At 41.1% G+C, this 13,881-nt stretch overlaps 1 protein-coding gene across 4 annotated transcripts in view; it reads left to right on the top strand.

Moving 5' to 3' along the window:
- HMGCS1 (3-hydroxy-3-methylglutaryl-CoA synthase 1) overlaps nucleotides 1-13,881 on the top strand; it is a 158,022-nt gene that overhangs the window by 100,022 nt on the left and 44,119 nt on the right. For all 4 annotated transcript variants that reach the window (XM_069627229.1, XM_069627230.1, XM_069627228.1 and 1 more), the window contains one exon: nucleotides 1,443-1,613. In XM_069627229.1, the coding sequence (XP_069483330.1) occupies nucleotides 1,443-1,613 (171 nt within the window). The remainder of the gene's footprint in view (nucleotides 1-1,442; nucleotides 1,614-13,881) is intronic.

Below are 13,881 nucleotides of genomic sequence, written 5' to 3'. Positions count from 1 at the left end.
AATGAAAGGGGACATCAGGTATGAGTAACAATAATTTACTCATTGTGGAGGCTACTTTGTTCCTAATCCATAGTTTCCATAACTCCTTATGGCCCATCCACCAACCGTACCCCTTTGTAAGTTCTGGCAATAAAGGACAAAAGGACTGACAGGTGGTTCTGGGAGCATGTGTAAGTGAGCAACTTTGCTGAGTGTGTCTGCTGCTATGCATATGCATGGCAGCAATTGTTTTTTGTTAATTTAATGACGCACTGGTCTCATCCCCATAGGGAACTATCTTGGGCAAATATGGAGTAAAGGGGACTTTGCGCTAGGAGTACAGTAGTCACTACAGTGCGTACATTGTTCTTTTTATGGCCAGTCATACTTTAAAACACGCTTTATATAAACTTTCTTTTTCTTCCAAGTGTCCCTCAACACAACCTATTGGTGCTATCTACTGTACGTTTCCCCAGTTGCTTTCCTACCAGTTTTGATGCACCCGTTCACTGAGGCATCTTCTTTATGACTGGCAATAATGAATGCTACATTATTTTTCCAAGTGTCATGCAACCTACCCTGTTTATGCAGTGGAAAGGTAGAAGATATCACTGGCCTTTTGCATGTATTTTTTTTTTATTATAAAGGAGTGCTGCAATCTCCTGTCAATTAAAATTACAATTGCAGCTTTGGGTCAGATCTATTGAAGTTGTTGACACCACTATGTGTCTACCCATGAATAACTTTATAATTTCTGAGCATATATACTGCATGGCAGGGAGAAGGAGACAGAAATTAAGACTATATTATAGCATTTCTGTTATGGCTGCTAATTAAACCTAACTTCTTTTTTGATCATCTTAATGTCAGAAAGGTAGAGCAAGCCCGATGAATGCTACTTTTGACAAATGCAAATATCAGAGTTAATGTGTTTGAACACTTCAAGGTAGGTTTATACTGCATAATCCCATTCAAATACAGGAATATTTATAAAGGGGCTGTATCACTGTATAAATAATTACTACTACTGACACAATATTTATTAATACATCTATACATTTTTCAGACAGGTCTTGGGCAAACAAAACTAACAATAATAGAAGTGCCACTCCCCATTATGATGAGAACAATAGAAAATGTATATGGTTTAATAAAACTGCAGATGAATAAGTAAACATGGAATTGTTAGGCATTGGGCTAGCTCTGCCTTGAGATGGGAGGGGGGGGGCGGGGGGGATTAACGTACATTTTGATATTTTCTTTTTTTGTGTTGGTTTTTTAAAGTTGATTTTACATGGTCACCAGGTAATGCTAATTCCAAATGTGTAATAATGGATCCATCTAATAGGCTGTTTGTAAATAACGTGGTTATTCAAAAGCATCCTGCATCATCTTATTATACAGCCTTGAGGCAGTTTCAATGTTGTTTGGGACAAAACGACAAAATATTATTTTTTCACCAGGGATGTTAAACTCGAAGATACGTACTTTGATAGAGACGTGGAAAAGGCATTTATGAAAGCCAGCGCTGAACTCTTCAATCAGAAAACCAAATCGTCTTTGCTCGTGTCCAACCAGAATGGAAATATGTACACACCTTCTGTGTATGGCTGCCTAGCTTCTATTCTAGCACAGTAAGTTGCATTTTTAGAATTTTATTTGTGCTTGAATGTTTTTTATAGTGACATCTGTAGTACACCGTGGTGAATATATGCCAGCTATGCGCTTCTTGCCCAACTCTGAGTTCCCTTTATTTGAAACTTTAAAGGGATGTATCTCACCTAGTTTACCAACAATGGTTCAAGCTGTTTTTTAGATTTAAAAAAATTACTTGTATTGATATTGATGCTTGCTACATTGATAAACTTTTTTTTTTAAATTGCTCTTGGGCCACTTGATTCTTTACCTTGATAATGCTCTACGCAGAACCTGTGGTATAAGTCACTAGGCAAGACATTTGCAATTAACTCTGCAAATTCTCCTGCCTGTGCTTTTAGGGACATCTTGTCCTGTAGTACCGCTGCTAGGTGCATAGCCCACATCTTCTAAGCCAAACAGGCTCTGTTCTTTTTAGCAACGAACTGTAGGAACCTCCAAAGTTAATTTGCTTGGTATAAGAGATTTATCTTTCGTTCTTTTTCTGCCGGTGGCCAAATGTCCACATCAACTATGTATTTTGCATAGATACATACTCTTGTGTTATCTAGGTTTAGTAGGGCTGTTTTCCCTCTCTATTTCAGAGGAACCCCTTCATCCTGTGTCCACATGATTACACCATTGATACTTCCAATATGACACAATCCTTGGAAAGTCTGTATGTATTCAAAGTACTAAAGAACTGTCCACACTCTAAGGGGATGTTAAACCTTCAGGATATTGCTTTTGTGTTACCTGCCCCTTAGAATTCTCATGAAAGGCAATTTCTGGTGTTTAAACAGCCTATGGGATTATGACATATGTATACATCCTGGAAAACACCAAGCACATTGAACCACTTTCATTATGGGCCCTAAAGGCCCCTCATAAAGTGGAATGTAACTTCCCCTGGTAGAAAGGAGGAGCAATTTCCCAGCAGTAGAGGACCTTTAGATTTCTGCAATTCTTTTGAGGCGACCTCTTGTCCATTTAGTATTAACCTCAATTTGATTCCCAGGTCCCAATGCATTCCATAGATTATTTTTGAACCAAAGACCACTTTAGCACATTTGCACTGCCAGTGCACCTCATCCTGTGAGTCTATATTGTGGCAATAAGACCCGAGGGAGCAGGACAATACCGCCCCAGGTAATGCCCCCGGGGCCGTAGTTACCGTGGGCGGTATTGGCCCGCCGCCAAGGGTCTTATTGCCATTAGCACCCCGGCCCGTTAGACCAGGGTGCTAATGGCGTTTTTTTTCCTGTTTTGCTTGTTTCGAAACAGAAAAAAAAATGGCCGCCGGGAAAGGGAACACTTAGTCCGTTTTCCCTTTCCATGGCGGCCATCGGGAGCGGACGCGCTGGGAACACAAGTGTTCCCAGCGTGTTCGCTCCCAAGACCAGGAGGAAAAAGAAGGTAAGTGGGGTTGGGAGGGCGGAAGGAAGGGGAAGGGGGAAAAAAAAAAATAAGTACCACGGTCTCCGGCGGGGGACGATGGAAGCCTCCAGCCGTGTGGCCCCGCTCGGAAACCTCCAGCCGTGTGGATACTCGGAGCGGGGCCACACGGCTGGAGGTTTTCATAGTCCCACGCCAGAGATCACAGGATAGAAGGTAAGTCGGGTGGGGTTGGAGGTGGGAGGAAAAAAAAAATTCTTACCTGAGTCCCCGGCGGGGGACGAAGGAAGCCTCCAGCCATGGGGAGGCTTGGAGCGGGGATTGCCATGTTTTGAGCCTCCTCATTGGCTGAGGGGCTGCACTCCCCTCGCCGGGAACAGAGTAGCCAGCGTAAAAGGGAATACCGTGTGGTATGGCTCACAAATGAGCCAATCACCACGCAGTATTCCTGTTGCGCTGCGCGTGCCGTGTGCTAATGTTACATGGACTTTCTATTGATAGTGTACAATTTGGTCAACTTGTTTTTGTGGCCCTAATTTTCACCCCTATTAAGTTCGGGGTTCCCAGATGCCTCAGCGTCCCTACCCCACACCCCCTCTCGCCTCCCTATTATTCTACTATATATATATATATATATATATATATATATATATATATATAGCTAGCCACGGTAGTGGCTTTGTAGTTATGGTTAAGTTGCTGTTTCCATAGGAAGAGCACTTTTTGGGCGGCCTATAACTCGGCTCCGCCTGGACGAATCCTCACCAAACTTTGCAAAAAAAGTATATGGGCCACTTCTTCCTGTTGCTGCTCATTGTGTAACATTGTTTTGTACTGCGTAAAGTTCACATCGGTAATGGCACTTTCATTTGCTTTGAAAGCATCTTCGTAGCAGTCATAGTTATCTAGTATGTCTTCCTCTTTTCTCCATGGTTTAAAAAGTTGTAACAGAGACATGTAATATAGTTCTTTCTGTTGAGGAGTTTTTAATGACAATTTTACATGATTAATTAAGCTGTTTGGTATGTTTAACTAAGCTCCATTCACAGTCGGTCACTCTATATCTACGTTTGCTTTCATCTGGTTTTATATTCTTTTTGTATGCAAAGTTTTGATCTATGTGGTATAGACACATGCTTTCCAAAGTGCTACTCCTGTTCGGATAGTATGTGTCCAGTAAATTGTTTTTTAGAATGTCTTGGCTGTTGGGATCATTTCTGGCAATTATTTCTGTGTCCTCATATGATTTAAACACTCTTTTCCTAGATTTAGCAGGACCAAGACTTAGCCATACTATGTTGTCTGATTTTCCATACAAAGCAGTACCGGTTAAACAATCTGCTGCTTCATAGGCGCCACATTCTCTGCCTAGGCTGTACAATTTCTGTGATGGTGTTTTGTCTGATGCTAGGTCATCCCAGAGGTCTTGAAGCTCTGTTTTATCTGCTTTTGTTAAGTAGGCTGTAACATATCGTGCAACAGCAGTAGAATTGTCTGCAATGTACTGTACATCTATTTTGCATTCCATAAGAGGGCAATGATTGCATTGTAATCATTGATATATTTTGATTCTTCTTTTCTTTTTATGTAATACGTGTTCTTAGGTGATTTACCTTTAACACTATGTCGAACTGAAGAATATGAAGTTGTTTACTTCACCGGTTTCTGTAACTGGTCTAGGGAAACCAAAGCGGCATTTGGTGTAGTATTTACCTTTTGTTTTTGTATTTGCGGTGACAATATTTGCCACATTTGTGTCTTTGAAATTGTAACTCTGTGTCTGTTGTGAAGGGATTTCACAAGTGACATATTTTTAGATAAACTGCAAAACAGTGCTATCACTGTCGTGACCAAATTTATGTGCACCTTTGATCCATAACAGCATGTGAATATATGGTGCTCCTCTCGCTTGATATTCTTTTCTCCAAAAGAAGTGTTGCACTTCTCCAAGGGGACGAACAGTTTTATTGCAAATAAAGTGTAGCATGGCAATGAAACGATGATGGAAATATCTACACATTAACTGGATCTGGAGAGCAAAGTTCTCCAGGTGTTAATATATCTGTTGTTTTTGTTGCCGTTTGCTATGCGTAGGAACTCATGTAAATCTTCCAATGCATATTCTGCACAACTTAGTGTAACAAACCAAGTCAGTGGTCCAAGGTTTCTGATCATACAACGCACGTCTCCGTGCCATCAGAACCAGTATTCCTTTGTACCACGCATGTTTGCAAACAAATTTGTTATACTTGATTGTAAAACCTCATCTTTTTCCTGTACTTTTTGTATTAACTGCGTAGCTGACCTATTTTGAAAGTGGGTTCCAGATTTCAAAATCTGTGCAACTCTGTAACATAGCGTTGCTAATTCACTTTCATAGAATAGGTATAATATGTATTCAGCATTTTGTCTAAATCTGGGATCTTGCAAATACATTCCTAATAAGTGGTATTCTGATGCCCCAATCTGAGTGGGTCTATCATCGTATCTTCCACCTTTGCCAGTAGGAAATAGCAGTGGAAAAGCATGTGCTTCTATACTTTTTTCCCATATACTCATTGGTGAACCTTTGGTTTGTCGCATTTGGTAAGTTTCTAGTGCATCTTCTATGCTTTTTTGTAATGCAATGGATGAATTGTGTACTGGTCCAAAAGAGTGAATACTTTAGCAGGATCCAGAAGTTCGAATTGTCCAGTTTCTGATGGCTCTTGAATTATTTCAGTTGTTTCCCTTAAGCATTCTTCAATATTTATTTCCTTGTAGTACTCGTTATTGTCTTTTAGATATTGCAATGCTTGTCTAACTTTATGTAAGTCCACCAGTTGTTGCCAAATTTTGTTGTCTTTTGTTGGTACACCCTTTACCAAGACTATTAAAAAATGCTCTATTGAACGTTGCACTCCTAAAGTGTTTACATTTTCGGTTAGATCTAATGGCAAATAAACTACTTTGCCACAAATGCCTTTCACCAATTCAGAGGGAGGTAATTTTGCTGTTTTTGGATGAAGGCGTATAGTTGCTTGAAATGGGTGAACTGTTTGAATTATGATGCTCCCATACAAATTGAGTTGTTGCAGGATTTTTGGTAGTGGGAACAATTCCAAATAATTTGTAATAGCACATGAAGGAGTGTGGTTGTTGTCTAATTTTGTAGTGCAGTAACTGCAACATATTAGGCGTTCAGTTAGTTCATATTTGTTTTCTGCTAAAAGGTAGACTGCTAATTCAAACCATTTAGAATCTTCATTGTTTTCTATTTTGTATGCTATGTCCATATTTTTTGTGTTCCTTTTGTAAAACGTTCTGCGGCAACACACACATGGTTTGGTACTTCAGCCGATGCCCTTTTACATTTTAGTATATCTTTTCTGTATGTGTGTAATAGAAGGTTGCTATGTGCAGAATTGTTGCTACTATGTTCTAAAACTATTGCATTTTGTAAGTGGCTTTCACTTCCAAAATATTTTCTCTGAATACGGTCAATTTCTTCTTGTAAGTATTTGGGTGTACCATGCAGAAGAGTATTTAAATTGCCTAATTCTGAAGCTGGACTTTTTGCATAGTATATTTTATACACTAGATTTCTTACATTTGAATGATGTACAGATATCCTTTTGATATCATGGAAGGTGCTTTTGCAAATAGGCCCAGAAATGCAGGCTAATGAATGTCCTTATAGTCCTGTGTATTTGCGCACTGGACAAATATCCATATTTTGCAGCACTTTCATTTTACTTTTGTCTTTACCTGTTACATACTGATTGAGGAACTGACGTAAAGATTTGAAACATTTATTTGGAATGGCACACATTGATGTGCATGGCCATTTGTATACTGGACGATGTGGTTCTGTCGAATCGAGAGGTAATTCTGAGTTTGCAGGGGATCCTTTTGTAAGCAGTGTTTCTTGTTCCATGATGGTACTATTGATTTTTTTTCATACCCTCGTCCACTGCTATGGATGGCAATTGTTTGTTTGTATGCTTCTTCATTAAAATATGGTTCTGTGGTTGTCGTGTGACTCCATTCACTGCCACAAACATTTAAGAAATTATTTCACATTTCGTTTATTGCTGAGTTTCTTTTGTAGTTTGGTATTTAGTTTTGTTAGTGCTTTCATCCTACTTAATACTAATATAAACAACTTCCTTTTGAGAAGGATTGCACTGTCCACGAGAGATTGTAGGATTAATTTTCTACCGTAGGTTTTAAGGGTTGAGGATGATTTTGGACCTCTTCTTATTAGATTCTGAAGGACTCTGTGGCGAAACATTTTTGCTGAAATACTTTTTTTACTGTGGGTTCTTGTTACTATATCAGGATTATTAGCAGCATTGCTAGCTATACTGGTAGCCGATTGTTTGCCAAGATTTTTGCGTTTTGTGACACATTTTAATGGAGGAGGTAAAGTTTCGGTAGTTGACGCTTCCTTTATTTTGCTAAACGACTGTATTAGCTGGTTTGTTCCAACGTTCTCTACAAACTCTACTACAGATGGATGCTTAGATTGGGCACTTTTCTTTTTATTTGCTCTAATTCTGCGTTCCTTTCTACGGACTTGCTTTTTGGTTTTGGTAGGCATTCTTTGGTGTCTGTTGAAAAAAAAAAAAGAAGGCATGCTTTGGTCTGTTGTACAATGTATGTGTGTTGTGTGCATGCGTGCATGTTTTTGATGGGGAAGCTGTTTATTGTGGTGTGTGAATGTGCATTGGACTCTTAATGATTTGGGAAGGCTATTTTTCTATTTATATAGCACTACAATGTGCTTCAAATGGCAGTACAAAGTGGCCTAGTGGTGACGAGAAGCATTATTTGTAAACGAAATGGCATAAAATTGAAACGGCTATGTCTTTCCTAGTATTAACATTCTAATGATTCTGTATGTTATTTGAGTTCCAAACACATGGATTTGTGAACCATTCTGCCTGTTTTTCTTTGTTTAACAAATGGGGATTTGTGAGTAGAATGGTGCCGAAATCAATGTTTGCTTTGGTGCCCAAAGATAACAAATAACCCACACACCCTCACTTTTTTTTTGCGAAAAGACCAGGTTTCTTCGGATATGTCGTTTGCAGTGTAGATGCTGTTGCTTCCCAGGAGATTAGTCTTCACTGCTATTGAGAAAAAAAAAGTATTCACTTTGTGTGTTTAAAGCAGTGATGATACTGTACACGTTATTTGTGCATCATTTGTCAGAGTATTCTCCTTTTGTATTGCAACACAGTGCATGTGTGCATTTCACCTCACTATGTGCTGTCTTTGTATGATTTTTGCAGTATGTTACTTGCAAGTCCTTCAGAAATGAGAACAATTTTAAGGTTATGAAAATGCCTTGTTTTCTAAAGCTATTTTATCTATAGGAGAGAGGTTTGTTAGCGATAGTACATTATAGTAGATAGGGAAAAAATGGCTACTTCAAATTATAAGTACGATGCCGAGAAATCGGGAGACCCTCAGAGGGAGATGTCACCACAGTAATCGGGAGCACTTATTTTTCCCATACGATCGCATTGCAAGTAGCATTACTGTAGGCCGTACACAGAACACAACTCAGACATTTTGTAATGTAAACTTGAGTTTCGCGCTAAATAGGCATGCCTGTAACGTATGTATAGGTTATGCGGGAGGCAATAAGACGTAGTGCGGTTTGCCAATGAAAAATCGGACATCTTGCACTTAAAATGGGAAGCGTTGATATGTATTGCCTATGCAGATTTAGCGGCATTAATTTGTTTAAATGAAATCATAAGGGTTGCACATCTTCTCTGATTAAAATATGCATACCTGTACTCTATACTCCTGCATGTGCGCATGCATGGAGGTGTATTTAGAAATCCGCAACACTTGCACAGTCGTTTGTGAGGTAGGTGCTTTGCAACGATATGCGACTTCCATTCAGAGTCATCGATAGTAAATTTGAAGTGCGCAATGTTGCTGACGGAGTTAGATCTAGTAATGTTTAATGTGATTGGTGGATAGTTGTGTGACTGCTTAGTTGTGTCCAATGAAGGACTGAATTTGCGACTGTGGAAAGGGTAGGACTGGGTAAGGGTTACGTGCCGCACGTAGACAACGCTTGTCCGCGGGTAGGGCGTGTCACATACGGGTTTCTACAGCAAATCCAGCATGGAAAGGGGACTGTAGGCATTAGCCAATCAGATGTTCACATTGCTCTTTTGTGTCGAAAGACGGTGAGTATACTGAAGATGGCAGAGGTGGAGAGGGTCAGATCAGGCTTTTGGTGCTTGGAGATATTTTTGTCCATGGCTTACAGCACTATGCCAAGAGTAGGCTGATGGCTATGTTGCACGAATTCTGCAATAATGAGTACAATGACCTCTCCTCGTGTGGTACTTTTGCACTACGGTGCTTGCCATTTGGGGTACGTGAGTTCACGTACTTTGTTGGAAGATTGGTTCAAGCACTCATGAACATCTTTCCAACTGCAAAAGTAATTTTTTCCGGTTTACTCGCTAGAGGAAAATGGGACAACAGTTCTGTTTTCTGTCCAGATCAAAGTATTGGGAGGTGTAACATCAATCGCAGCATGCATGCTTTCATGTTACGAGCTGATATGTTTTTCTGCAGCCACGACAACATTGATCCCAGTAATGTGGATTATTTTGCAGCAGATGGTGTTGCACTGTCCTCTTTGGGAAATGCCATGTTATTTTGGAATGTACGGCTTGCTTTAGAGAAGGTTCTGTAATGGTTGTAGAAGGAAAGTAAGAACCCCACAAAATAACAGGTGTCTGTAAGGCATCAGTCCAAAAATAATAAACCGCTCTTTTCAGTGCCCACCTTCAAGGGGAAAAGGGGATTATTACTTAACTGTACAGTCGTCACGCTCTGATCCTGTACTTATCCGCGAACATGGCGGTAGTTTGCAGGCAGCACATATTACCAACGGTGATTCTGGGGTGGAGAAGCGTGAGAATGAGCGCAGCTAGGGATTGGTCAATACAGTTCAGTAGGTGTGTTCTCAACTGAGAGATTTAGTGAGCCTGTCCTCTCCCTGACAGGACACCACTCAGCTATGGCTCTGTGTGCTCGAAAACAGATTATCTGGATTTTGGGAGACTCATGGATACATTGGTTGAAGGTGCATGCAGAAAGTTGCCGTCTATCCACAGATCTTGGATTGCCTCATGCGGAAGTGCACTGGCATGGCGTGCGTGGCATGAGATGGCTGGACTTGGTACCTCTCTGTGTTACTTTACTGACGGAGCGTCATCCTGATAAACTTATCATTCATTGCGGAGGAAACAGTTTAAGCCACGTCTCTGGAATTTCTTTGCAATTTGCAATGAAGGAAGGACTTGCGCAGATCATGGACATGTTCCCCAATTGCCACATAGTTTTTTCCCGTATTGCACAAAGACAAATATGGCTGTGTTGTTCTGCATTTGTCCACAAATGGAGAAAGCGAGATGCAATGTGAATAAGGCTGTTTGTGCTTTTCTAAGAGATGTTGGCATGTCCTCATTCCACAATGAAAACATTTTGTTTCGGAGCTCTTTCATTTTTTGCCGAGATGGCGTCCATCTCACATATGCTGGCAACCAAATTTTTCTTCACAATGTACAAAATGCATTGCTCCCTTTTTTGGAATCACACTAACCTATTTGTCATTCCGTTTTTCCCAATGTACAGTTTTTGAAGCAGACAACACCACCAAAGGCTCTTTTCAGAGCCACCACTTAGTCGCAGTGTAAAGTCCATTGGTTTTACTCAGCGTGCACCCGCCATTTCTATGGCATACGACTGTCCGGACATTTTCAAAAATGCGCAGGGGCCTACAACGGTCACTTGCTAGTTCTACTGTTAAACTGAGAAAGGCTGCTCTGAAAAGAGCCATTTTTTAAAATGTTTTTTGTTTTCCACTTTCCTGCTTTTGGGCACACAGCACACTAGGAGAGGAGGGTACGGAAGGGACACCAACCACGGGGATAAGAAGGGGCAGGTGGAGAGAGGAATCTATAGGGTGATATTTACTTGGGTAGGAAGCAGTTATTCTGATGCTCCGTACCCGTAGCCTCAAAAGCACTTTGAAAACTCTCCCTCTTGCAGAGTACTGCGTCACAATACAAACACACTATTGTCACCTTTTGAAAGAAAAGGGTCAATAGCATTTCGAATGGCTTGTGAGGCAGCTGGAGGGAGGCGCTCTCCCACAGGAGTCTCAATGCTGTGGAGGAACTTGATCTACTACATTCTTCACATGGCACCACCTTGCGAAAACGTCTGCACTGTGGAACGAAGTTAGGCGGCGCTTCATGGTTGTAGTACCAAAGCTGTACACACCAGGTATCCCGCGACTCAGCACCAACTGGCACTGGTTACACCTGACCCGGTTCGCACGTGCTTTTGGTACGTACCCACAAGGAAAACAACCGCCACACCCATGACTCCCGGCGAGTGCTTGTAGTGCTCAGTTCCTCCACTTCATACCCTTCTTCCTCCTCTTCCTCGCACTCTACATCCTCACCCGTATATCCCTCTGCAGGCCCTTGGGGAGGTGGTGGTGGTGGTGGTGGTAGTGGAGGGTTTGGGGGTCTTGCTGAGGCTAATGAAGCGACATTAGCCATAGATGCCATAACAAATAGTTTTCCTATTGGTCACTACAGCAGCAGTAAAGGCAGCACAACTCAATCTCTGCCATAGCCAGAAGCACAATGAAGATGCGCTCGGGGGGGGGCATTTATAGGGGTGGAGGGATGCGGCTCGTCACCATCACCATCATTGAAAAGTGTTCCAAAATGTTTACACACCATGTCCACAGGTAAGCTATTGTCTGCGATATGTGAAATGATATTTTTATACTGTACAATAATTTGCCTTGTGTGTGTATAAGTTCTTTTGTACTGTTGCGGAAGCACACAATCTGCACCAATTAGTCCACACGCTCCGCGTGGGTGCGGTCACATGATTGCGTCCTGAACACATCCGCGACAGAAATAGGTGTCCGCTGGACAGCAAATGCAGACTAACAAACATGCGCATGCGCGCAAGTGTCCTACGGACAGTGTTCGGGTTCTCCAACTAATTCAAAGTGCGACACAAGTGAGATGGACAGATGTTCGCTGTACTTATGGTTGTACTGCGCATGTGCGTACAAGATATGCTCACTGTACGGACAGGTCCAGTGTCTTTAGGACAACTCCATTTTGTTTGGCTACGAACATGCCGGCCACCGCGCCTGTTCTATGGACGGTACCATCTTGGCTGCGGCCGATACGGACCGGTAAACTGTCCTTAACACGCTCCCATTTTGCTCATTTACAGACCTCCCGGACTCCTGGTGTGTTCTACAAACATGTTTTATGTCGTTTGGAAGCGGTATGGCTAGGTATACTGTCCTTAGGACGCCCCTTTCTGTTTCTTTACGCACAACTTGCACAGATGGTGTGGTCAAACATCAATTCCATCTTAGTTGATGTTAGTACGGGTAGGTGTACTGCCATTACAACATCCACATTCCATTCCTTACGGATAGGTCGAACAGGCGTGCTGTTCACGAACATTTTAAGTCTTTTTAAAATAAAATGTATTACTCAAACTCTTTTCACTACAACGATTATACAAAAACATTCCAAACATGCGCGCACACACTTCATCCAAAGAAATACCGGGGGAAGCAGATACTGACACAAATATAGGAGAATTAGGATTCAACACGGGCTGGTTATGAGGGGAAGATTTGTGAGGGGAAGAAGGGATGGATGTTTAGTCAAAAACGTCTATTTTCTTCTTGAAGGTTTGGGGATGGTTCACTAGAGAATGGAGAAGGGGGGCAGGTACAGGTGGGACAGTATTAACTTACTTTTCCTCTCACACAGTCCTCCACAAATTCAAACTTTTTAAAATTCTCATTCAGTGTCTCCTTTTTCAGTTTGTTGCCTTTTCTTCTTTTCTTTCCTAGTCTGTAAAAAATAACTATATATCTATTAAATGCCCATAAAATACTGGCCATTACTTTGCATACGTTGAGTGCTGTGTACCATTGTTATCGCTATATTCGGAAATTTCCCCATGCAGAAAGTACTCTTCCAACCACTCCAAAGTACTTGTCATTTCTGTGTCAAAACAGAAAGGCATTATTATTTCTGCACCACCTGCCAAAAAAAATACACACAGACACAAAAAGAAATGACCTTCACTTACTATTTTGATGCTATTTCCCTTCGTCCTACTGCGTGCGTCCACTGTCGGTCTAGGCTGCAGAGTTTCTGTGAAGTAATTACAATGGGGGCATCTTTTTTTATGGTACCATCCATTTCATTCTACATGGTTATTAAATGCGTTGTTACCATTTCACATGTTTAGGTTTCCATATTTATTTATTAATACTAATGTCTTTGTGTCCTTTTTGTACGTTGAACATTTTTTGTGTAAGAGAATAGTACATTTTCAGATACCCCCTACCTCTTTGGGTACTGTTGATCTCGTCCGTCCCGTCCGCAAACAGGCGCTCAGTCCGTCACTTTGTAATATCAATAAGGATAGGGTTCTGTATGTTGTATTTTACATGTATATCAAGTACGTCCGTTATAGTACATATCTCCCAAAATCACATGATGACACTGTATATTCAGCACATCAACTTCATTAACACAATGTTATGATTAAGTTCCCCTTCCAAAAACCTGTACAATTCACTACAAACAAAACTTTAAGGGGACGTTATGGTTAAGTTGCCCTACCAAAAACCTGTGCACTTCACTACAATAAAGTTTTCCACCTTCCCCATTAAAGTTCAAATTAAAACCGAAAAACCCCTGAAATTCGCCAGTTATGGTAAACTAAGCCACCGTACCTGCCATCACCACTGTGCACTGCTAACACTAACAATCAGAACATGAAAGATGGCAT

Source organism: Ambystoma mexicanum, chromosome 6p (assembly GCF_040938575.1).
Source record: "Ambystoma mexicanum isolate Mex_15411 chromosome 6p, UKY_AmexF1_1, whole genome shotgun sequence".
NCBI classification, from domain to species: domain Eukaryota; kingdom Metazoa; phylum Chordata; class Amphibia; order Caudata; family Ambystomatidae; genus Ambystoma; species Ambystoma mexicanum.
This window is presented reverse-complemented; position numbering and strand designations above follow the sequence as displayed.